General features: G+C 42.7%; 1 protein-coding gene across 1 annotated transcript; it reads right to left on the bottom strand.

The window, feature by feature from the left end:
• Positions 1 to 7,480: 7,480 nt before the first annotated feature.
• Positions 7,481 to 23,922, bottom strand: LOC119256776 (nmrA-like family domain-containing protein 1). The gene is made up of 5 exons (XM_037524539.2): positions 23,883 to 23,922; positions 19,420 to 19,658; positions 16,049 to 16,298; positions 13,093 to 13,283; positions 7,481 to 8,065 (listed from the first exon to the last, which is right to left on the bottom strand). Exons 1-5 carry the CDS (start codon positions 23,920 to 23,922, stop codon positions 7,886 to 7,888), a joined length of 900 nt encoding a protein of 299 aa, XP_037380436.1. The 3' UTR covers positions 7,481 to 7,885.
• Positions 23,923 to 26,778: the final 2,856 nt, after the last annotated feature.

The following is a 26,778-nucleotide window of genomic DNA, read 5'->3' as shown; positions in this document are numbered from 1 at the left end:
TTCTACCACTGGAGAATCCAGGGTATGTGGCTGGGAGGGTTTGGAATCTCAGGTTGTAAAGTATAAAGCTTGTCTTAGTAAATTCTGGCTGCCATAACTAAGTACCAAACTGGGCAGCTAATGAACAACAGGAATTTATTTCTTACAGCTCTGAAGACTGGAAGTCTGGGGTCAAGGTCCCCTGCTTGGTTCTGTGAGAACCTCTTCTGGGTTGCAGATTGCTGTCTTCTCAGTCCCTGTTAAGGCAATAATCCTATTCCTGAGGTTGCCACCCTCTTGAACTAATTATCCCCAAAAGTCTCACCTCCTATATATTCACATTGAGGGTTAGGGTTTTGACATATGAATTTACTAAGGACATAAACATTAAATCCATTGCAAACCTGAGGAACAAAAGTAAAAGGAGGCAAATTTTAGCTGAAATAGGATAAAAGTGTTATTTTATGAAGATTAATCTGGCAGGAATATCAGGCTTCTCCTAACAACTTTAACCACCTGACCTAGGGTCCTACCTGAGGGCCCCCTAGCAGCTGGTGCTTCCTCCATCACACACTCACTCCAACACACTGTGATTGTCTGACAATTATCTGCCTCCCCAACTGGATGGATGGATGGATGGATGGATGGACGGACGGACGGATGGATGGAGTTTGGAGAGGGAAATGTCTGCAAGGAGACCACACGAGAGGCAGATACAAGAGGCAGACGCAAGACTCTGGGCTAGATGGGGCAGAGGAAAAAGAAGTGCAAGAGGCATGTGGGGGAAAGGACAGGAAGGACTTTGTGAATAACACACTATGGGATATCATAAGGGAGAAGTGTCAATGTTGACTCCAACCCTGGGCTCTTGGGCTCTGGTAATGACCCTAAGTCAAATGGGAAGAAAGAAAGGGAAAAAGTGGTTTGTGAGAGATTTGATCTTGCCTTTGCCCTGTTGGTCTTCATAGAAGTTGATGGTAATGAAAGTGGAAACACACAGGGCAGTACAGAGGGGGACGTTCCGGCTGGAGATGAGGATTTGGGTTAGTAGGTATCTATGTCTTCTTCAGGGAAAGGAGCAAGCTCCACGAGGGGGTAGGACCGACCAGTCTGGGGAATTGTAGGTTCCTTTGAGCCCCTGGAGGAGCTTAGGGAAGAAATAGGTAGAGTTTTGCCTCAGACAGTCCCATCCATGTGGTAGAGCTAGCTTATAGGAAGCCCTCGGTCCTGCCCAGACATCCTCTTTCACTCTACCTCCTCACCTTTCCCTTCCCTATACAGCTTTCCTCTCAGTGGCCACCTGATCTCTTCCTTGCTTCAAAAATAAAATAAAATACAACCAAGAGGGATGCATGTTCACCAAGTGTCCTAAGGAAAGGCACCCTCCATTCTTGGTGCCACTCGCCCCTCCTCCTTAATCCACACACTGCCCAAGTCCTACCCGTGGAATAATTCAACTGGAGAGAAAAGTCAATTTAGCTTAAAATGAAGCGCAAAAAGGAGCCATTTCATTTTTGTTTTGTTTTCAAACATTTCATTACAAATGTAGTTACTATGAGCCTACAACTTCTCGTTCTTGATTTCTGGAGGAAAACTGAAGTTGCCAGGGTCCTTGGGAGAGAAAAAGCTTAGAGCCATTTCTGGACATTTCTGTCTCTCCCTGGTAGGTAGGAAATCGGAGAAAAGAAAACTAACATCCCACTATGGGATAATAGGGGAAAAAAATCAAACTTGGAGGCAAAGAATCTTCAGTGTGCACAGCACTCAGGGGCTGACACATTACCTTTGAGGGCTGGCTCCTCACTGATCAAACACAGGTGATAAAGACTTACCTCCAGAGATGGCGTGATGATGAGATGGCAGGTCAAGTACAGCGTCACCTTGCTGTTTCTCACAGAACCCCCAGCCTCAGCTATCTCCTGGCCTCGGGGGGAATTGCAGAAGGTTTTTCCCTAGGGTGGCTACCAAGTGGTTCCAAGAATTTTTACTGTCTTATGTATTTTTAAGGCTTCAGAGTGATCTGACTGAAATGTAAAGAAACCTCATATACTTGGGGTGGCCAAAGCCTATGCTTCCTAAGGTGATCACACTTTATGAAACCAAGATGAGCTCTATCCCCCCAAAAATGTCTCTATCTGATAAAAAAGGAGTCACAGGAAGACTAGACTGTCTACCCATCAAGAGTGCACTTGCTTGGAAGGGATGCAAGCTTGTTGGCATCCTGGCCAGCTTAAAGCACCCAAACCACTTTTGGAGAGAGCAAGCGGAAGTGAGGGTTCTGATTTTCAGTTTAAATCCTCATTTGGCCTTGGAAATGTTAAAAATAAACTTTCACCTGCATCTGATTTTCCTCTTTGTTATTGCAGCCATTGTCTGTTTGAACAAAGAGGTAGCAAGAGCCTCTTTGAGCAGTTCACAGAGTTCAAGCCAGAGCCCAAATTGGAGGGACACAGATGTTAATGAACAAGGGGACCAAGCAAGAGTGCCACTGGGAATTAACAAACTTCCCCAGGATTGTCAGGCCTCACTCTGCTATGCCGACAGCCCCCACCTGGCTCTTAGGAGAAAGACCTGGAAGCTGCCTATGCATTTCCCCCTCTGCAACTTGAGGTTAGAACAAGATCTTGATGACTCAGTCTCCCCACCCCACCTCCAATACTCTCTTTCCTCCCACTTGCTTGCTTTTTAGAGGTGTGCCTCAGATTGGGCGTGGGGAGGTTGGTAGAGTTGATTACAATAGGATGAGAAATCACAAATTAGCCACTACAGAATTTATTGGTTACCTTGGACAAAGTAAATTGTTACAGAAGGAGCCTGGGCTGGGGAACCATATAAACTTTAGTTCAAATTCGTTATTTTACAGATCATACAACTTTACAATTGTGTGATCTTGGGCAAATTACCTGACCTCTCTGAGCCTGTTTGCTCATCTGTATTACAGGCATAAAAGCACCATATTGGTTAAAGCAATGCTAGTCTCTGTAATAAACACACACACACACACACACAAATCCTTAAATGTGCTATTATAGAAGTTTATTTCTGATTCACACAAAGTCCACTACATTTGTTCCCAGCAAATGTGGGCTGCTATCCTCCAAGAGAGAATTTAGGTGCTTGAGTCCCTTTGTACAGCTTCACCATTTTTCAAACATGGCTATCAAGGTCACCAGGCTTGTAGACCCCAATCCAAAGGCTAGAAAAAGATGATAGAGGTCCATGGCAAATGGAGGAGTCCTATGCTAGGCCTAGAGATGGCATACATCACTTCTGCTCACATGCTAGTATCTAGATCATAGTCATATGGCTGCAATTAATTGCAAAAAAACAATGGGAAATGAGGTCCATCTGTGTGCCCAAGAAGATGAGGAAACAGGTTTAATAAACATGTAGCTAATGTTTGCCACATACACTTTTGGGGAGAATATGAGGCTTAACTGAAATGATGAAACAGTGCTGCTTTCAGCAAATGTTAGTTCCTTGCTTCCTTTTTTTCCCCCATGGCCAAATTTTGGCTAGACCCGGTGAAGGAATGCTTCATTTGTAAAGCTACACAAATACAGCAGCAGCTGTACCACCAAGTTCTTCAGTCCCCAAGTCCTTGCCCAGCACTGTCCCAACATTGCCACAACAGGGGACACTGGAATCTTGTTCTTCTTCCTCCCCTTCATGATCAAGCCCATTACCAAGAGTCCTTCTAGCTTCCCAAGTCTCCACCTTCCCACAAAATCAGATTTAGCTGTTAAACCCTATGGTCAGAAAACTATCACTTTAGAAACAGTTCAAACAAATTGTTTGCTATTGCTGCATTTCTTCTAAAATTTATTTTTAATGCCTGGAGGTTGGATTACAGTCTTTAGTCGCTGTAGTTCCCACCATTTTCTATGGTGTCACATCTGGTGTGCTTCATTTACACATTTGGTTTTTGGAAAATTTGTATTTAGTACCCCCAGAACTTCCTAGGTTTCCATGCAGGGATTCCTCACCACCCCTACCTTGGATGCTTTCCCAATTATCCACTCGGACCCTATGGCTTTTACCTATACCCAAAGGCACACAGTGGCTTAGCTTTCTCTTTCTGTACAAATACATAACTTTGGGAGTAAGATATCTATCATGACTCCCCCTTGTCTTTATTCCCTTGTATATGCATCTGGGAGAAAGGTTTAACGAGAAACATCTGAATGAAATTCATAGTTTCACAGCATACAAGTAGATGTGGTTTCTTTATAATCTTTTGGAGGCTTATTCTTTATAGTGTTCCAGGACAGCATTTCAGCAGTGTTCTAAGAGAAAATATGTCCCAAATTCCAAAACAATTGAATTCTGAATGAATTCGATGACACAATTGTGCATAACTTGAAAATTATGTTGATGAAAGTTCTGATATGGTGGAAAGCTTTGGAAACAGAACTAATTTTTTTGATAAATAATTTTTAAAATTTTTATTTAAGTAACATTGCATTAAAACATTATTTAAGTTTCAGGTGTGCATCATTACAAATCAACATCTGTGTATGCTACATTAAGTTCATCACTAAAAGTCCAATTCTATCTTTCACCATATAATTAACCCCTTTCAACTGAGTGACAAATTTAAATCCTGACTCTGTCATTAATTGTGTGACTTTGGGCAAATTACATAAGCTCTCTGAAGGATGTTTCCGTATCTGTAAAAGAGAAATAATCTTACTTAAAGTATTGATACAAAGATTTAGTGAAAGAAGTATATTCAGCCCTAGTATAGTGACTGGCACATAGTAACTACTCGTAAATAACAAACATTATATTCACCAAAACATAAAGAAGAGGGCCTCCCTTGTGGTGCAAAGGTTTAAGCACAGCACTGTGAAGCTATTCACAGTCTCTGCAACATGGGTTTGATCCCCAGCCAGGGAGATACCCCACATGGCACAGCAGACCTTTCCTGTCTTGCCTGCTGCTCCCCTCAGCAGTGTATTTCAGTCAGTCTGCCTGTTCTGTTCCCACTCTGTCTCTGGTGAATCCTCCCAGCCCCCTCATCTCTGGCCTGTACCCCAGTACTTGTGTGCATAAATAAATAAATCTTTAAAAAAAAAAAGGTTTTATAATCCAGGAAAAATTTTTTTTTAATAATAAATTTTATTTTTATATTCCCCATACAATTTCAACCCCTCCAGCCAGGAAAATTTTTAATTATTCAATAATTTAATTATCCATTCCATTAAAGCTGAACATTTAGCATATCCATGAATTTCATGAACACCGCTTTCATAAAATCTTGGAAATTTTATTTTATCATTACTGTGTTTATTAAGAGGGCTTCCTAAGAGTAGTACTGCCAAGTCAAAGGGTGAGCATCTTTACCATTCTTATATGAATAGCCCTTCAGAAATGCTGTAACAACTTGTACCCCAGCAGTGGTGATGTGGGGGGAGGAGGGGGCTAATCTTCATGCTTGGCCTCCCTGTTCACTTCTAGGAGGTGTCTAGGAGTTGAACAGCTGCTTTGGAAAAACGCATGTTGTTTGTTGGGGAGCTGCCCAGCAAGTACTTCCTTTTCCTAATATTCTCCTGTCTTCCTTTTGGGGAATTGCCTTTTCCCCTGCAACTGTTGATGGAACTTCAGAGTTGCAGGGGACCTGGAAGGGTGAAAGAACTAAGAAGCCAACGGCCAGCGCACCTACTGCAGGCCTGGCCCCTGGCGACCAGGGCTTCCAGGCCTGGAGCCTAGTTCCTGGGACAGGCAGGGATCCTCGCCCTGCCCTGTGCCCCAGGGCCCCTCTCCTATGAGAGGAGGGGGTGCGCAGGGCCAGTACTGGAGCCTTTGGATAACACCCTGGCTCTCCCTTTATCCCAAATCGGGCAGAGAAGGCACGAAATCCCAAAGTGCCAGGCGCAAGGTAGAGACCCAGCGGTGTTTGTTGAATGCACCTCTAAAGGTGATTGAGAGTATGAGCAAGACTGAAGCACTGTAACTGTTGTCTTGAGCCTTGTTCGCACTGAGAGAGCCACTTGGGAGGAAGTTGGAGGGGCCCTTTCTCATGTTAGGCTTGTCCTGCCATCTAGTGGCGGGTGAGAGTACAAGGGCAGGAAGGAGGCCCAGAACAGAGTGTGGCCTGCACCCCAAGAACCTGTTGTCCCGGCAGCCAGCAGTGGGTGGGCAGCACGTCGGGCACCTCCCAGCTCCGAGTGCCACATGCAAGAGGCAAGTGCAGGAAACACTCTTGACAATAATAAATACAGCTACTGTTTATGGAGTGCTTACTATCTGCCAAAAACTGACCAGAGTTTTACATCCTTTCATTCTTGAATTCTTCCCAGCAGCCCCTGAAGGATGGGGAAACAAAGACCAAAGAAGTCAAGTAACATGCCCAGCTAGTGGGTGGCAAAGGCAGGAATCAAATGCAGCATCATCTGACTTTATAACTTGGGTTTCTAGGAACACATGCAGAATCACAGAGCAATTGCTCGTTCTGTGTCCCTTACACTCCAGCACCCCGACCTCACCCAAGCCATTCCTGACCAACAGAGGGTGGTTTTGTTCATTGTGCCACACTGCCCCATTTCCACAAGCTGTGCTTTATCAGGTCCCCAATTCTCTACGCTGAGCAACTCCAAAAGGATGTTTTTCTCTCCTTCAGCCCGGAGATTGTTGAGGGAGAAAGGAAAAGTGGTGGAGTCCTTTATCCACTGCCAACAAATAACAATATGTTTTAGAGTAACTTACTAAGTTCTTTCCCCAGTAAGCTTGTGTGAGATGGAGATGCAGACTGGGTTCCTGAAAGGCATTCTTGTTTAAGATCAGCCATTGTAAAGTTTGCTTCTAAACCCAAAAGGGCTTCTCGTGCACTCCAGGAACAAGGGCCAGGGTTGGCCCAGAGCCACCCAGCCTTGTTCCAAAGGCTGAAAGCACTAACCTGCCATCCCCATGAGCACGCGGCAGGGCCAGGGGACCTGCCGGCTACAAACTCTCCCCATTTAAGCAACACTGAGGTTTATTTAGGAAGCAGCAGTCATTCTTCCTGCCGGGCCCACCCAGATGAGTAATAAGCCACCTATTTTTAGTTTAGGGTTTTGCTTTCCTTTTCCCTTTTAAGAAATTTATCCAAACCCACTTTCCAGGCTTGAGAACTTAAGCTGCAGCGAGTTCATTGCTGTGGGGGTGAGAGTGCCCTCTGAAAGGGAGAGTAGTCCTCACACTTTTAGTGTAAGATCCTCTCACTTGTGGAGAGAAGTCCACAAGTATGCCATCACTGCTGATGCTGAAAATAAAAGTTTGTTGGATGGGTAAATGAAGGATAGGTGGATGACTATATGAATTACTGTATGGTGATTTAACAGATGATTTAAATGAATCAAAGTATGAAATTCCAACCTGGAAGCAGAATGTTAGAATGTACAACACTTGTGCTTGTTCATTGAGCACCATGTTCTCCAGAGAGTCTTCTTCAAAAATTTTTATTTTAAGAAATTAAAATCATGTAAAACTTCACTAAGAATCTGACAATGCACTTGAGAAAACTGCAGCTGCTGAGGGAGATGCAGAGCCAGGGTTCAAGATCACTTGTACAGAAGAAGGCTGAGTACCCACACGTGTAGAGACGAAGCTCCAAGTTCTCCAGACAGAGCCTTTTGAGGCAACTTGGCTTCAAAGAGGAGAGAGAACTACAAAAGGTGACAGGTGTGGGACTTCTCATTAACATATCATCCTCATCACTATCTGCAAAGTTATATGTGAGTCAAACTACTCATCAAATCACTGATGCAGCATTTTCTTCTGAAGAGAGGATGCAGGGAGAGCGGTGGGTTGCAAACAATTGTGTGCTGACATGCCTGTTCTGTCAACACAGGGGCTGTGCAGTGCTGGAAAGAGAACCAGGAGCCAGGAGAAGAGAAGTTATTTGTCAGGGGCCTGGGCGAACAGCTTAAATATCCTTGAAGGCTTCCAGGTTCTCTGAGATAAACTGACTGAAGCTTTTGACTTTGGGGTTCAGTCGGTGGGTGAGCTTCACATCACGGTCTGGCCTCATTTGATAGAAACGACACATGTCAGCCATTTCCTTAGCTGCTGGAAAACCCAGCTTCTCATAGGCATCTGGGGTGATCTTTAAAGAACAAGCCAAAAGACAGGAACTTTACCATCCACATTTAAAATAGTTTGAAAAGAAATAATTCACTTTAATAGTGATACAGGTCCACAGTTCTTTACTACTTCCAGAGCCCAAGAAACTTGCACATTTTTTTCATAAGCAATTTGGCAACAAACTGGACTTTTCTGCACTAAATTTTGAACAACTTTTCTGGACAATTTGGGTGGCAAGATTTGATTTGAACGTCCATGAATTTATTTGTGGTCTTTCATTATCCTATTAGTGGAAAGAGTTTTATTGTTTTCTGCAGAAGGATTGACGTATCTGATTACAGGTTTGCTGCTGCCCTCACCCCAGCTGGTGATGTTATGTACTATACAGAGACCATAACCAATCTAAAAGTGGAAGGGTCTGAAAGTTGAATTGTTTCTTTCCCCAAGCATTTTGGATAAGGTATTATGGATCCATATCCCCCACCCCTGCACCTGACCAAATTTCACATACATTTCCTGATTGGGCTGCCCAGCAGCGTGCAGGGACAATTCACCCCTCAAGTCCTCCACGTGGCCTCAGGGCCCCCTCACTCTGGCAGAGCTCTCTATCCTTCCCTCCTGGCTGATGTTTTTCCTGATGTCACTCTCCTCCTTGATTAGAAATGAGCATTTGTACTTCAACAAACAGAGCCTCTGCCAGGACCACGCCCAAGGAGAAATACTTACTTTGTACACCTACTGAGCCCCCTCTGGCACCTTCCACAAAATCTACCTCTGCATCCCTTCTGACACTAACTAGATTTATCTTGCCCTCCACCTGAATTAGCAAAGACCATTTCAATCAGATCCAGTATAATCTATCTTCAGCCCCCAGAGATAAATCCTAACCTCACTATTACAATTGACCTTAGAAAAGTATGAGAGACACAAACCACATATGTAAACAATGGCTTTCACATGCCATTTAAAATACTGAAAATCACAATGGTATGTGGTAATAGAATATGGGTGAGTTGGTGGTGGGTACACTACGGTGGTAATATCTGATGGGAAAACCCCAATATTATCTCAGTTTAAATAATTAATTTAAAAATAAAATAAGGCCTCTCTGGTGGCGCAAGGAGTCTCGGCGCTATCAAGCCATTGCGGCCTGAGTTTGATCCCTGGCCTGGGAGCTAACACACATGGCGCAGCAGACCTCTCCTGTCAAGCCCACTGCTCCCCTCAGCAGTCTATTTCAGTAGATCTACCTTTCTGCTTCCCGCTCTGTCTCTAGTGAATCTTCTCACCCGTGCACCCCAGTTCTTGTATGCATAAATAGATAAAAGATAATAAATCTTTTAAAAATAAAATAACAACAAATCAAGAATAACCCACATGTGCACAAATTAGAGGAATGGTAAAATAAATTGTGGTAAATACACTCTAAGAATGTTATGCAGTTATGGGCCTTCCTGGTGGCGCAGGGGTTAAAACGCAACCTATGTAGCAACCTATGTAGCCACTGCAGCATGAGTTCGATTCCCGGCCGGCCAGGGAGAAACCCACATGGTGGGACAGACCTCTCCTGTCTTGCCCGCTGCTCCCCTCAGCAGTGTATTCAGTCTGTCTGTTCTGTTCCCCACTCTGTCTCTGGTGAATCCTCTCACACCCCACATCTCTGGCCTGTACCCCAATTCTTGTATAAAAATAAATAAATCTTTTTATTAAAAAAAAGAATGTTATGCAGTTATTTAAACTTAATGTTTTTGAAGAAATTCTAAAAAATAGGAAATGCTACTAGTAAATGTCGCATGGAAAAAGCCAGATACAAAATGGTAACTATAGTGTTATTTTAATTTTCTTACATAGGTAATATATGTATTAACAGAAGACAATGTGCCAAATCTTAACAGCTGTGCTTTCTGATAGATTGAACCATGATTGATTTGTATTTTCCTTTTTATAATTTTCCTTTTTATAATTTTTGCCTTTTTATAATTTTATCATTTTCTGTAAACAAGCATTTGTTTACTTCTGAAATCAGGGTAAAAAACTTAAAATGTCAATGAGTTTGGACATAGAAGACTATATGAGAAGTGTGGAAGATCACTTCTACAGTGTCTGTGTCTGAGTTCCATCCTGTAACTTTGATAATTAATATCTTTCAGAAAAATAAGATTCTTTTCTGCAGACATTTGAAGGAAAGAGATTTGTTCTGTTGTGTCTCACTTCCTGAAAGAACCCTGTTGTTTTGAGAGGTTAGATAGACAAGACAGTTCTGCCAAACCAGAGTTCCTGCCCAGAGCTTATTCTGGGGCAGAACTTTGAAGCAGTGTAGGACCTTCTGACCAAAGAATGAGGGAGCCCAATACAGGGGCTGGAGCGCCACCTTGTGACCAGATGCATCCTTCCCCAGAGAAGCAGAATTCAGTGACTTGAAACAGGTGACTTAAAAACAGATTAACTATTCCGTAGAATTCCCAGCCTATAATGTACTAAAACTTTAAAGCTTCTGCTGTGTTGTGAAACAACTTGATGTACCATGAATAGTCAAGGACCAAGTATATGGACCAGAAATAGTTGAAAGGCGACCTCCCTGGTGGCACAGGGGTTAAGATGCAACTTATGAAGCTATCCACAGCCACTACAGCACAAGTTCAATCCCTGGCCAGGGAGATACCCACATGGTGCAGCAGACCTCTCCTGTCTCTCCCGCTGCTCCCCTCAGCAGTGTATTTCAGTCAATCTGCCTGTTCTGTTCCCCACTCTGTCTCTGGTGAATCCTTGTATGCATAAATAAACAAATCTTTAAAAAAAAAAAAAGAAATAGTTGAAAGGTCCTCAGCCATCCCAAACATCTATCCAGTTCCTTGAGAATAAGGACACACACACACACACACACACACACACACCCACACTCTTCCTCCTTCTTACTTACAGAGTTCAACCCCACAAGACAAAATGAATAGAAGACACAGATGTAAATGCCCTGAGGGGTCAGTCACTGAGAAATAAATTTGCACCCAAGTACAAGTGACTTACAAGATCCTCTCATGAGTCCATATTTTAAGTGAGTAAATATCCTCTTGGGTTTGGGAGTATCTTATGTTTTCCGTGAAATTTTTTATGATTTTCAGTGAGATTCCCACAGGTGGTTTTGTAGCTGGACTTAGACCTATGGTCGTTTTCCTCAAAAAGATCTGTCTCCTCACAACTGCAGTACCTAAGGCTGAGTTGGGAGTCTAGATATTCCCTAAAAACCACTGGACCAAGAGATGCAGGTAAAAGCAAAAATAACCTCCGTCACTGACTCTGGAAAACAAGAGTCACCAGACTTTGTGTTCAAGGGCTGGATATAAATAGTTTAGATTGAGCTGGTCAGATAGTCTCCTTCACAGCTATCAAATCTATCATTGTATCATGAAAACAGTCCGACACTGTTGCCATAAACAATGGTGTGCTGTGTTCCAATAAATTTTTATTTACAAAAGCAGACTTGAACTCTGTGAGGAAGAAGAGACCCCTCCTCTGGGGAGATGTTAACACTGGATAGGAACTCATAAATCATCCGAACAACACTCATTTCACAAATGGGAGCACTATGACCAAGAGAGGCAGAGTCATCTCAGCCTTAAGGGGTGATATGGGTCCTCCTCTCAGCTCCATGGTGTCTCTGGCATTAACACACACTTCCTTCTCAGAGACCCCTTTCTCTTTCCCATTCCTCATATCACATCTGCTTGGAGTAAGGGCTGGTAATGCTCATATCATCAATTATATTCATTTTTCCATAAAAAGTTTTTTTTTTCTAGCCATATTCTAGTCCAGGCCATTCCGGCATGATTTAGACCCCGTTCAGTTACTGAGGACTTTCTAAGCACCAGAATTATTGTGAGGCACCTCCTATATATATTTCATTTCATCCTCACAACAAACCTAGCATATGAAGAAACTGAGTCTGGGGAAGTTAAGTAACTTGTCAAGACTCCACTGATAGGGCCTCCCTGGTGGCTCAAGGGGTTAAATCTCAACACTATGAAGCGATCCTGGGCCAGGGAGCTAATCCACATGGCGCAGCAGACCTCTCCTGTTTCCCCCACTGCTCCCCACAGTGTATTTCGGTCAGCGTGTGTTTCAGTCATCGCCTATTCTGCTCCCCACTCTGTCTCTGGTGAATTCTCTCACCCCCCACACCTCTGGCCTACACCCCAGTTCTTATATGCATAAATAAATAAAATAAATCTTTAAAATTAAAAAAAAAGACTCCACTGATAGATAAGGGGAGAGCCAGGATTTGCTTGCTTTCTAATACTGCTTCCAGTTCAGCTATGTTTATTCTAGAATTCAGTCAGACCCCCTATCTCTCCCTCCACCGATACATTGCCCTAGCCATCCTCAGAGACTCCCTCAAGGGCATTTCTTCCAGGAAGTCTTCTACTTTTCTGGTCACTATATCACTGATAGTGTGTGACACAATTAAGCACCTTTAGTGTTCTATCTTGTACTGATCACTGTGAATTAATATTTTCACTCTGCTATGAACTTTTCAAGGATAGCAACAGATACAAGATATATATTTCATACATATTACTATGTGCCAAATACAATGTCAGGCTTTCTAAATATATTCTCTTTTTCACAGGAACACCACAAGATAGATATTATCTTCCTAGTTTGTAAATGAGGAAGCTGAGGCTCAGAGACTGAGTGTTTTGCCCCAGATCGGTTCGCTCTGGCTGACTGGAGTGATCAGCAGTGAGAGCTTATGAGAGGAAAATGGGGAGACCGTATATGAAAAGTCATACCTTGGTCTTCAGATTCTAAGTAATTTTTTTAACAAGACAGCTAATCTTAAACAAACAAACAAATAAATAAATAAATAAATAAAGCCATAATGGGATTCAGATGCACCAACAGATGAAGATATATTTACAGAACTGCAATCCTCTTCAATTTTTTTCAACAGGCGAGGTTCAGCCCTGCCTAAGTGGAACCCACTTTGTAAATTAGTGGAATATGAAGCATGGTAGCCTCTGGTGATCACATTTATGTCTCCTAAGAACTCACCTTTGCATCTCGGACTTCTTTCCCCAGTCCCTTGGATAAAACATCAGCATATTGCTGTACTGTCAGTGCTTCTGCACTGAGACCCACAGCCTTGCCTAAAAACTCCTCTGGAGAATTAAAAATGCTAGAGATGATGGCTCCAACATCTGCAACAGAGATGCCATCCATTGGGATGTCCCCCATAGGCACTGCTATTTAAAAAAAAAAAGAGAGAGAGAGAATTAGTGAGTTACAGCACATTCTTGGTAGGTCCCAACAACCTGAACTCATCAGCCAGTTAAACAAAAGGCCCGAAAATGCAATAAAATCTTGTGGCCACAACCTGTGCAGTTATAAGGTTTTGTTTAAGAAAATATCACAATAACTGGATATTGATTTTTTAAAAAAGAGTGACCAGGCCTCCCCTGGTGGCGCAGGCAGTTGAGCACCGCGCTGCGAAGCTGTCTGCAAACTCTGCAGCGCCGGTTCGATCCCGGTCGGCTGGTGAGGGTCCCACATGGCACGGCAGACCTCTCCTGTCGCCCGCTGCTCCCCTCAGCAGTGTATTTCATCAGTCTGCCTGTTCTGTTCTTCGCTCTGTCTCTGGTGGGTCCTCTCACCCTCCCGCGCATATGGCCTGTACCCCGCTTCTTGTATAAAATAAATAAAATAAATCTTTAAAAATAAATAAATAAAAATAAATAAATAAATAAATAAAAGTGACCAATTACTAAGCTACTGTTGTGAACAATGCATGATCAATTCTATCTTCAGCTCAGAGATCTTTGCAGAATTCTAGACTTACACATTCAGCTTCTTACCGCAACATCCTTACTTGACTGTTTAATAGACATTTTAAACTCAATGTATTCAAAACTGAATTCCTATACCCTGATAACCTGCTTCCCTTATAGACTTTTCCATCTCAGTTAATGCAACTCTATCATTCCAGTTTCTCAAGCCAAAAATCTTGGAGTCAATCTTGGCACTTCTCATGTCCCTTATCTTTTTTTAAAAAAGATTTATTTTTATTCATTTATGAATACAAGAACTGGCATGTAGGCCAGAGGTGCAGGGGGTGAGAGGATTCACCAGAGTCAGAGTGGAGAGCAGAACCGGCAGATTGACTGAAATACACTGGTGAGGGGAGCAGTGGGTGAGACAGGAGAGGTCTGCTGCGCCATGTGGGTTAGCTCCCTGGCTGGGAATCAAACTCATGCCACAGTGGCTGGTGATAGCTTGGTAGCCCCCCCCCCCATTTTTAAAAGTTCTATTCATAGTATGTCCAGAATCTTACCACATCTCATCAATCTTCTCTACTACCACCCAGGTCGAAGTCACCACTGTCTTTGATTTGGGTCCCCTCTATCATCTTTTCTCAATACAGAAATCAGAGTGATCTTTAAAAATTAAAGTTAACTAAACTATGGGACTCAGAGTCCATTCCGTTCTGACTTTGACGTTCATTTTTTATTGGACGGTAGAGGTTCTTGGATTAAGTTTAAAGCAGCTATAGAACAGTGGTAAAGAATATATCTCTGGAGCCAGACTGCCAGGGTTCAAGTTCTGGTTCTGCTTTCTGAGTGACCTTGGGAAAGTTATTTAATCTAACTGTCCCTCAGTTTCCTCATCTGTAAAATGGAGGTAATAAGCACAGTGTTGGTCACCTAGTACGTGCTTAGTGGATTTTGTATAATTCCTATAGTGGGGGATGGAGTACAGGGACACCTGAGGCAGGGTTTTACAGATATTGGGGTCCTAGATGGGACTTGGTACCAGAGATTAAGCCATCACCTTACCCAGGACCAATATAATCCACAGGTTATAATGTCCTATATCTGGACTTGGGAAATGTCAAGTGAGTTGACTTCTGAAACCCGGTAGGGACATAGGAAGAAAAGGGCAGAAGTGGAATGGAGTGGGGTAGGGAGTAAAGACATGTATCACATTTATTTAGTCTCATCAAACTATTCCCCAGCTCCTCTATGATAAATGGCAGGTACCCCTGTCACTAACTTGGGCGTGCCACTAAGTAAGCCCTTGGTGAGTCTCATTTATGTGCCAAGGAAAAAAGACTTAATCACTGCCACTGAAGCTCCTATATTTCCTCCACTCTATAAAGCCACCTCAAACTACAGGCAAAGAAAATGCTCCCAGAGGGCAAGAGAATGCCAGTCAGTGGACTGGCAGCATTAGAATTACCAGGAGTCCTGGGTAAAGCTACAGTCTTCCAAACATTTAGAATTTGTCCCTGTGAAGTCAGAGACCCACTGAAGATTCTGACCATAGAACCCAGATCAAGAGAACGTCTCCCCTGTTGCCATAGAAGGTCAGATGGATGAGCTAGAAGGGATTTTAGAAGCCATCTTGTCCAACTTTCCCATTAGACATGAGGAAAGTGGGGCTATTTAGCAAACTATTTACATAAGGAGGATCTCTATGTTAAGACTGAAAGTGTAGGGCCTATTTGGTGGCACAAGAGGTTAAGCATTAGCACTATGAAGCTGTCCGCAGCCACTGCAGCACAAGTATGATCCCCAGCCAGGGAGCGACCCACACAGTGCAGCAGACCTCTCCTATCTTGCCCACTGCTCCCCTCAGCAGTGTATTTCAGTCAGTCAGACTGTTCTGCTCCCCACTCTATCTCTAGTGAATCCTCCCACCCCACTCCACCCCCTGCACCTCTGGCATACACCCCAGCTCTTGTATGCTATAAATAAATAAAAATAAATTTTAATAAAAAGACTGGAAGTGTAATCCTTTGGGTTTTAGATACAAGATCCAGTTTTCTGAACCTTACAGTGCAACTGTTCCAGGCAAGTCCCGAACAATTTGCTACCCCTCTCAGCATCTCATACAGAACTAAGCTCATAGTAGGCACTCAAACAATATGTGTTCACCAGAAAAAGGAAATAAGGGGAAGGACAGTGGCAGAGGGGGTGGAAGTGTCTGCCTAACTTTGTAACCTCCCAGTTACCTAAGGTGTAGTAGTCTGCATCAGGGGCTTTCATGAGCTTCCACGCTGTGAGAAAGTTTTCAAAATATGCTGCCAGGCGGGTGCTGGTCGTGGGAACACCAATAGACCAGAAATACTCCTCCACCTCTCCCTTCCCATCAAAGTGGGGGACCTCCAACTTGCCACCAGTCAGGCGCTTGACATTCTCCAGGCCGCTGTACACCACGTGCTTCAGCCCCAGGCGCTTGGCAGTATCTGCCACCATCTTTCCCTAAGGAACAACAGAACAATCTTTATATACACACACAGACCAGAGGGCAGGTGGCCCTCCACACTTCCTTGTCCTTTTGTCCTTGGAGAGAAAGACTTTCCAGCACCAACATATGTTCTTTTCTTTTTTAAAAAAGATTTATTTATACATACAAAAATTGGGGTACAGGCCAGAGGTGCAGGAGGGTGAAAGGATTCATCAGAGAAAGAGCGGGGAGCAGAACAGGTGGATTGACTGAAATACACTGCTGAGGGGAGGAGTGGGAGAAACAGGAGAGGTCTGCTGCACCATGTGGGTAGCTCCCTGGCTGGCCGGGGATTGAACTCATGCTGCAGAAGCTGCAGATAGCTTCAGAGTGCTGTGCTCAACCCCTTGCGCCACCAGGGAGGCCCCAACATATATTCTAATAGCTATCATATGAGAATACGCCAGTATTAGTGAGCAGAGCCTCTACTGTGTCCCAATTTGGAACCCCTCGGCCTATTCCCACTAGGCCTGTAAGACCCCAGACTCTGTGGGTGGGGTAGGACAGGGGGTATAGGAAAGAGGGGAAGGAAGAGAGACGAAAGGGATGGTTGAGGGTGCTGAGAAGCAATCTGGTGGAAGGACATTTGGTCACTTCCTGTGGACTCTCAGTGTCTTTGTGATCAATTGTCACATTGATACATAATATTGTTTTCTGGTAATTATATCTACAGAGCATTTGGATTGTGAAGGCATAATGGAGCGGTATGTATACTAAATATAAGCACAAATATTATGTATATTTTCTTTTTAAAGATTTATTTATTTATACAAGCACTGGGGTATACAGGCCAGAGGCACGGGAAGGTGAGAGAATTCACCAGAGACAGAGCAGGGAGCAGAACAGGCAGAAGAACTGAAGTACACTGTGAGGAGAGCAGTCCGCGAGACAGCAGAGGCCTGTCGTGCCATAGGGGAATCTCCCTGGCCTGCCAGGAATCAGACAGGCGCTGCAGAGGCTGCGGACAGCTTCACCGCGCTGCGCTCCACCAGCTGCGCCACAGGGGAGGCCCGTATGTTCTTTTGTGTGTTTTTAGTTTCAAAATCTTTCAGAACACTTTCATCACTTCTCTGTCTTATTTTCAGTGTTTCCATCTTTCTTTTCCTTATACAACCTTGCGTAACAGGCAGAGAAGACATAATCTGGTTCGGTAGGTACAAAAAGTGAAACAAGAAGGAACTTGTACTCTTGGCTCCAAAGTAAGTGAATATGAGATTTAGAACCCAGAGTTCCTAAAATAAACCCTTCCAAAATTTATTACTAAAAAACAAGCTGTAAATGATATAATTAATTTAACAGGCATTCCTGAAACAGTTCATTCCTGCTCTGAATGTTTTGAATTGTGACATTTTCTGCAAAAGGCTGATCCTGGCCCTTACATTTAAAAAAAATCTAATCTTCTTATTTTTTCTAATAATACATATATGCAATTTTCAAATAGTATTGTCTTAGGGGCAAAGAGGAGTACATCTTATAGTGACAAAGAATTTCTCTGTACCCCCAGGCTGATTATTGCTCTCCAGAAGTAACCACCTTCATTTCTTTGGGCTGTTTCTTCCTTTCCAAATAACATATTAAAATATTGATTATTAAAATATTAATTAAATAAATAAAAATATTTAAAATATTTTCAATTATTTAATTATTAAAAAATAATTAAAATATTAATTATTCTTTTTTAAATGTATTTATATATTTTTACATTGTTGTTCATTTTTTTACAGGTTTGATTTCTCCTTTCAAGTATAATCCCCATAAAATGATCACCACTAAGGGCCTCCCCTGGTGGCGCAGCGGTTGAGCGCTGGGTTGCGAAGCTGCCCGCAGCCTCTGCAGCGCCAGTTCTATCCCCGGCCACCGGTGACGGTCCCACATGGCGCGCAGACCTCTCCTGCCGCCCGCTGCTCCCCTCGGCAGTGTATTTCGTCAGTCTGCCTGTTCTGTTCCCTGCTCTGGCTCTGGTGAATTCTCTCACCCTCCTGCGCTTCTGACTGTACCCAGTGCTTGTATAAATAAATAAATAAATCTTTAAAAAAAAAAAAAATGATCACCACTAAGATACCCATGAAGCGTCACCATAGTCTCTTGTGCTCTTCCCTCCCCTGTAAAACTGTACATTCTTGATCTGTTCAGTTTGAGTTATCATCTGTTAAAATGCCTACTATGAGAAGATTATTTAATGCCCACCTTTCCACCCCCCCCCCGACACACACATAATCCACCAGCACCATTGCCACTACACATATACGCAGTTCCTTTTATTTAATCCTCCCAATATCATAATCTGGGATTCAATCACTAATCAGTCTTAGTCATGTGATATTCTATGTCTATGTTCACCTTTCCCACAAGTTTTTGTTTTCCCTAGAGTTGGTCCTTGTGGGTTTATTTGCTTGTTACTTATTTTCCTATGGCCCATTACTAATTCAACCCCAAATTCTCTACCAGAAGAGTAAATATATTTATTACATTTTTTAATCTTCCCACTTCATTCTCAAAGTAATTTTATTGCCACCCCAATCTTGCTATCTATGACCAAGTGCTGAGAATTAGAAAATCTGATGGTGGGCTCTCCCACGGCCACCCTCAAATATCCAGGGTCTTGATATTTGAACAAGTGCTATATATAACATTGATTTCACAATCAAATATACCTTTAATGGGCCTCCCTGGTGGCTCAGGGCATAAAGATGGCGCTATCAAGCTATCACCAGCCACTGAAGCGCGGAGTTCAATCCAGGCCAGCCAGGGAGCAACCCACATGATGCAGCAGACCTCTCCCGTCTCTCCTGCTGCTCCCCTCAGCAGTGTATTTTAGTCAGTCTGCATGTTCTGCTCCCCACTCTCTCTGGTGAATCCTCTCACCCCACCCCCACACCTCTTGCTTACACCCCAGTTCTTGAATACATAAATAAATCTTAAAAAAAAATAAAACCTCTGACAAGTATCTGAAGTACATATAATTCATGAACACCAGAGATGCTGTGGAGTGAGGTTTATATTTTTGGCCAGACCATTAGGCTACCTCCTTGCAGGAAATGCTGAGTAGCCAAGGAGGGGAAGAGAAATAGACTCAAAGGGGGAGATTGTTCCCACCTGACACATTTCCTTCTCTTTGCTGCCATGGTCCCAGAAGTTGGTCACCACGAAGGCACCATAGGCATCTTTCAAAGCTGCCTCCACTGAGGCTTCATCGTTCAAGTCGCCTCTGACCACCTCAGCGCCAAGGTCCTGGAGCGCCAGTGCACTGGGGCGAGTCACATCCCTGGTCAGTGCTCTCACAGCAAACTTTTTGCCCTCCAAAATGGCCCTGGCCACAGAGCCACCCTGGGCTCCTGCAGGATTGGAAAGAAGAAACATTGACTTATCAGAATGAATGTTCACTGAAAGTTAGTCAAGAAATCCCACATTCAGGGGCCTCCCTGGTGGCGCAAGGGGATAAGCACTGCACTATGAAGCTGTCCTCAGCCTCTGAAGAATGAGTTCAATCCCTGGCCGTCGAGGGATCAACCCACATGGCTAAGCAGACCTCTCCTGTCTCGCCCACTGCTCCCCTCAGCAGTGTATTTCAGTCAGTCTGCCTGTTCTGTTCCCCACTCTATCTCTGGTGGATCCTCTCACCCCCGTATCTCTGGCCTGTACCCCAGCTCTTGTATGCATGCATAAATAAATCTTTAAAAAAAAAAAGAAGTCCCCCATTCAGAGTAGAGCTCTTTCAGGGGGCATCCCCATGGCTTGCAACAGTGGTTTTCAAACTAAGTTTCTCAAAGTCTCTTCAGAGGTACCTTCAGAGAAGCCACGGGAGAGGAATAACAAAGAGGTAGAGCAAGGTGGCTAAGGAGCAGGAAATCAGACCCAAGATTCAACTGAACAATTCTACTTTGTTCTGGTTGTGGAGTTTATATTGGAGCTCTTTGTATAATTTTCTTTTCTTTTTTTTTAAATTTTTTTCCATACAAGAGCTGGGGTGTAAGCCAGAGGTGCGAGGTGGTAAGAGGATTCACCAGAGACAGAGTGGAGAGCAGAACAAGCAGATCTACTGAAATATACTGCTGAGGGGAGCAGTGGGTGAGACAGGAGAGGTCTGCTACACCATGGGGGTTAGCTCCCAGGCCAGAGATCCGAACTTGTGCTTGCAGTGGCTGCCAATAGTACTGCAGTGGTTGCCGATAGCTTCATGGTGCTGAGACTTAACCCATACTCTTAGAGAGGTGGAGGAAATTTAATAAAGATGGACAGGGCAGAGAGAAACAAAGAATAAGGAAGGAAGCAATAGGAGGAAGAAGCACCACCAGGGAGGTCCCTGGTCCCTGCATTCAAGCACCACCAGGGAGGTCCCTTGCGCCACCAGGGAGGTCCCTGTATAATTTTGTTTTCTAAAGAAATTTCTATTTTACATTTCTAAAAGTTTGAAAGTTTGCAGTTTATTTTTATGACATTAAAGATCATTCATGATATGATCATTTCATGCCTAATTTAGCCACTCTACAAATATTTACTGACTATCCTATGAGATATGCTGGGTGTTGTGCTGGGTGACTGACACTTGGTGTCCTCCATCAAATTGGTTGAATAACTGTACTGAACATTTTTGTGCTGTGCCTCCAGAGCCACATTTGCCTTCTCTACCCTGCTCTAAGGCCTCGGGTGCTGACCTGTATGGAGTCTGTCAGTGGGCTCTATGAGCAGAAGAGGACAGAAGGAGAGATGGCCTTCTCCACATTGCCAGTGTCCCCAGGTTTTAGTCATCTTCCCTGCCATTTGCTTCTTCCTCCTATTGCTTCCTTCCTTATTCTTTGTTGCTCTCTGCCCTGTCCATCTTTATTAAATTTCCTCCACCTCTCTAAGAGTATGGCACTTGTTTCTTGTGGAAAAATCTAAGACAACCTTATGGGGCCTGTCACTCAATGACCTCTGCCTTTGCATATGGAGCTTCAAAGTTTAGTCCTCTATGGGCCTCCCTGGTGGCGCAGGGGCTAAAGACACAGCGCCATCAAGCTATTGCCAGTCACTGCAGCATGAGTTGTGTTCCCAGCCAGCCAGGGAGCTAACCACATGGCACAGCAGATCTCTCCTGTCTCACCCACTGCTTCCCTCAGCAGTGTATTTCAGTCAGTCTGCCTGTTCTGCACCCCCAATCTGTCTCTGGTGAATCCCCTCAGACCCCACAACTCTCACCTATACCCCAGTTCTTGTATGCATAAATAAATAAATCTTAAAAAAAAAAAGTTTAGTGCTTTAGTTGTAAACATGAACAGATAGTCAAAGGTCACCAGATGTTTGAGGAAAGCCTCTGTTATGAGAGGCAAAACAAAAATAAACAAACTGATAAAAGCAAACAGAAACAATGGAGGAAATGGAGAATAATTTAAAAGAATTAATATTCTTTTATCTTTTCCAGAGACTGGAGAAAATATTGCATTCAGACCAACACATCTGCATGCTGTACCCATAAGAGAGGGGTGGGGGGGCAAGCAGGAATGAAAACATTTAGAAGACAAGGTCTTCAAATTTTTAAATAGTAGAGCACAAATAAATTTTTGATAGAAAAAGTTGGAGGGGGACCTCCCTGGTGACGCAAGGGGTTAAGTCTCAGCACTATGAAGCAATCAGCAGCCACTGCAGGAGTTCCATCCCCAGCCAAGGAGGTGACCCACATGGCGCAGCAGACCTCTCCTGTCTTGCTTGCTGCTCCCCTCAGCAGTGTATTTCAGTAGATCTGCCTGTTTAGCTCCCTGCTCTGTCTCTGGTGGTCCTCTCACCCCCCACACCTCTGGCCTGTATCCCAGTTCTTGTATGCATAAATAAATAAAAACAAATCTCTAAAAAAAAGAAAAATGATGATTGTTTATCTGAAATTTAAATTTAACTAGGTATCTTATATTTGTGTCTACTAAACCTGGCAGTCCTATCACAAACACCCAAACATAGCCAGTGAGACAAGGTTTACTGAACTAGGAGCAAGACTTGGACAATAAGGCAATTAGGCCGCCCTCCCTGCTGACTAAAAGTCAGCTTTCCCTTTTTTTTTTTTTTTTTTTTTGTATGCCTGAAATTATTTATTTTTTCAATAATTTTTTTAAATTTTATTTATTTTTACATCATTTTTTCATTTTTGCACAATGTATGGGGACTAACCAAGATGAAAGTCAGCTTTCTTCAACTCTGACACATCTAACCTGATTCCTTTAGGAGCCACTCCCAAGGCTCTTACCCAACTGCCTATGCTGGGTGTCAAGGTAACAATTCAAACTTAACAAAACTAAAACAGAGCTCCTGATTATTTTGACCTGCCCCCCTGCTCCCCTCCCTGACAGTGAAACCCATTTCAGTGAATCACATCTTTATTCCACCAGTTGTTCAAGTCAGATACTTTGAAGTCATTCTTTACTCCTCTTTCCTCCCCTCTGATATCTGTGAACCCTCTCAACTCTCTTCAAACAAATCTGGAATCTGACTAGCCCCCACCACCTCAATGCTGCCACCCTGATCTAAGTCACTGTCCACTTAACTGGATTATAGCAACAACTGCAGTACTATTGGCAGCCACTGCAGCACAAGCTCAATTCCTGGCCTGGGAGCTAACACCCATGGTGCAGCAGACCTCTCCTGTCTCACCCGCTGCTCCCCTCAGCAGTGTATTTCAGTAGATCTGCTTGTTTTGCTCTCTACTCTGTCTCTGGTGAATCCTCTTACCACCTCACACCTCTGGCTTACACCCCAGCTCTTGTATGGAAAAAAAATTTGAAAAAAAAGAAAAGAAAATTATACAAAGAACTCCAATATAAACTCCACAACCAGAACAACAGGTAGAGGAGGGAGAGTTGTAAAAGTGAAGTTAGAGAAGGGCCTTGCAAGCCATTAGCTGGATTTTGCATTATACTTGGAGTGAGATGAGGGAGGAAGGTCTTGGAGGGTTTTGAACAAAAGGATGACATGATCTGACAATTTCAAATGGATCATCAGGAGACTGAAATGAGAATGGATTGAAGGGGAGTGACCTGATTTGACCACAACTTTGCAAAGGTGTTTCTGGCTGCCAGAGAAAGATAGTAAGGGAAGAAATACCAGTTAAAAGTTTCAGGAATACCAGTTAATAAGTTTAGGTGGTTGTCAGGTAAGAGAAAACCTCAGCACATTCTTTTTAACTGCCACCCACTTCATCCTCTTAGAACCGCTAGAATATTGGTCAGCCATGTGGACACTCCCTGCCTATGCCCATGTCTCACATTTGCTCCTTTTACTTCTTAGGTATTGGGTGCAGAAAAGTCTCCAGAGTAGAGTTTATGTTAAAATGAAACGTACATCTACAAGTCAGAACATGATCAGGAAAGAGGGAATTTGTCACTTGTCTTTGTCCCCCTGAGATAATTTCTGACAAATCAGGTTAAATCATCCTGTCCCTTTACCATCTCAGAAACTCAAGCAAGAGAATAACTGTCTTAATTTCCTCCAAAGTACTCTTTTTCAGTCCACATTTGCAGGTTCTGAAGTTAAAAACAGAAAGACAGAAAAGTAAGCAAACTCAGCATACAGTTATAAAATAAGGACTTGCTTACCTGTTGCTCCAAATACTGCAATTACTTTCTTGTTGGCCATGTTAATAAAGAGTTGGGTAGAAGCAGAATCTTCTTGAGAGCAGAGAACCTTCCTGAAATGCAATGTCTCCTCGCGTGTGAGAGTTATAAAGCACACCTGATAACCACACCCTTTAGTTTGCCCCTCCCTTGTAAATTTTTTTATTATCACCAGCTAGCTTAATCACTCTGACACTGCAGTTTTCTAAATGAGGTTTCATTCATTCACTCACTCATTTATTTGGCAAAAATGAATTTGGTATCCTGGAGATCTCAATCTTATGAGAGCAATAAACTAGTACAGTAGGAAGAACTGGTATAGGTTGTGGATCTCATAAGTAAAATGCTAAACAAAAGAATACCTAGATGTGATTCAATTTCTATAAAATTCAAAAACATGAAAAACTAATCAATGATGGAAGACATCAGAATGGCAGTTATTTGGGGGTGTAGTGACTGTAAGGAGCTTCAGGGGGTCTTCTACTAAGCTGGTATGTTCTATTTCTTGATCTGGTTGTTGATCATATGCATAAGTTCACACAGTAGAAAGAACTGGTACAGGTTGTGGAAAGCTGTTTGGAGAACCCTCAAATTACTAAAAATGGATCTATCATATGACCCAGCAATTCCACTCCTAAGAATCTACTCAAAGGACACAAAAACATTAATTCAAAAGGGACCTTGCACTCCTATGTTCATTGCAGCACTATTTGCAATAGGTAAGCTATGGAAACAACCTAAATGCCCCAAAACTGTTGACTGGATTAAGATGTGGTACATATCCACAATGGAATCCTACTCAACAATCAAAAAGATAAACTCATGCCATTCGTAGCAACATGGATGGAGCTGGAAGTAATTATGCTCAGTGAAATAAGTCAGAAAGAAAAAGAAAAATATCAGATGGTTTCACTTATAGGAGGAACATAGAGAAACCAAACAAGGGTTCAGGGGGAAAAAGACAAATCTATCAAGAAAACTATAAATCTGAGACATTCATCAGGGGAGGAGGAGGAAGAGGAAAAAGCACAAGAGTTGATGGTGATGGTTCACGGGTATCTTGGCAGTGGTAAATTTATGGGGACAACACCTGAGAGGAGATATTAAACATTGTACAAAAATGAACAACAATGTAAAATATATTAAAAAATGGAGGGGGGGAGGAGAATTAAAACTTTTTTTTTTCTTTTTTCACAATATCACCACTCTGTAGGGGCCATAGCTAGCATGTTTAGTCTTATATTTTTATGCATTTTTCCTTTATATTATTGAGAAAATCCTTTATGTACAATTTAGTATTTATTGAGAAGTGAAATAAAGATGGACAAAAGTAGGGCCTCCCTGGCGGCGCAAGGGGTTAAGATGCAACCTATGAAGCTATTCGCAGCCACTGCAGCACAAGTTCCATCCCCGGCCAGGGAGGACCCACATGGCACAGCAGACCTCTGCTGACTCTCCCGCTGCTCCCCTCAGCAGTGTATTTCAGTCAGTCTGCCTGTTCTGTTCCCCATTCTGTCTCTGGAGAATCGTCTCACCACCACCACCACCACTCACGCCTCTGGCCTGTATCTCAGTTCTTGTATGCATAAATAAATAAAAATAAATCTTTTTTAAAATGCTACCATGGAATTGGGCTGGAAAAGATACCATGGCTGCTGCCACTGTGCTTATGACCATCAACACTGCTGACCTGGACACTGGACCCAACTGCTACAAGTGCTATCCTGCTGCCTCTGGTAACAACACAGAGCTGTTGTTGCGGTTGTTATGCATTTCTGGAATGTATTTTACACAATCTCAGTCCCTTTGTATCATTAACTTCTGAATATAAGACTGAGGTGGTTCTTCATTGCAGGGAAAGCTAGGAAAACAAAATCTCTGGGATCCATGGCATCTGTAATGGTAGGTTACCTTGCTGTATGTGGCAACTCCCCAAACACAGGGCAGGGCAGGAATTCAAATACTAAATGACCATCAAGGGGACAAATTTCTACAACAATCTACCACTTTAACTCCCCTAACTCAGCTTATACTTTTCTTCCCAAACTTGTATTTCTTTTAAAACACTAACATCTAACATAATGCAGCTACTTTGTATATCTTTAACCTCGCTCACAAGTAGTTAAAGCAAAAATCCGTTTTTCCATTTAGAATCATCTTGAGTAATCTCTTCTCTCTTTTAATTCTCAGATAGTTCATTTTGAAAATTTATCCACTATTCTTTAAATTCTAAAATTAGTAAGCATCTTCTTCTATATAAAGTATTTGGAGGAAAGGAGAACAAAGATGAAAATTAGTCTAAAATATACAAATATATACATAAAAATGCCAGTAGATATTTAAGTTCTCATTTGTGCAGCAGAATCCAAGGCCATAGATAGTAATTATAACTTCCCTTCTTAACTATGCATTGCTATCTATGTCTATATCCAAAAGCAACTAAGTTGCTCAAATCTTTGTTCTTCAAAGACTTGAAGTCTTAATGGAATTAAATTACATTTTAGAATTGCATCTGCTTATATAAGTTTACTGCAGTTTTTTGTGAATTTTTACGACTACACAAGGTAGTACTGATCAACCACCACCAAAATTTATGCCTTTTTCTTAATGGTATAAAAATGTACTCTTCCATTCAGAAAGAAACCAGTCAGTCCCCCAGAAACTTCACTAGGATCACACCATTGTACTTGCCTGGGATTCTTCTCCTAATCCCTGGCATACTTGTTTTTATGAATAAATCTTCATAAAAGGTGCTTTTAGTTACATAGGTCATTTTAGCCTCATGTTATCAATATAGTGGACTGCATTGTGACAATCTGCAAATTCATGAAATAATCAAGATTCCTGTAGAACAGAGCAAGACTTGACCTAGCCTTTA

Source organism: Talpa occidentalis, unplaced genomic scaffold (genome assembly GCF_014898055.3).
Source record: "Talpa occidentalis isolate TD23 unplaced genomic scaffold, MPIMG_talOcc4v2.1 talOcc4.4, whole genome shotgun sequence".
Taxonomy (NCBI): Eukaryota; Metazoa; Chordata; class Mammalia; order Eulipotyphla; family Talpidae; genus Talpa; species Talpa occidentalis.
Note: the sequence above shows the minus strand (reverse complement) of the source record. Positions and strands in the feature narration are given on the sequence as shown.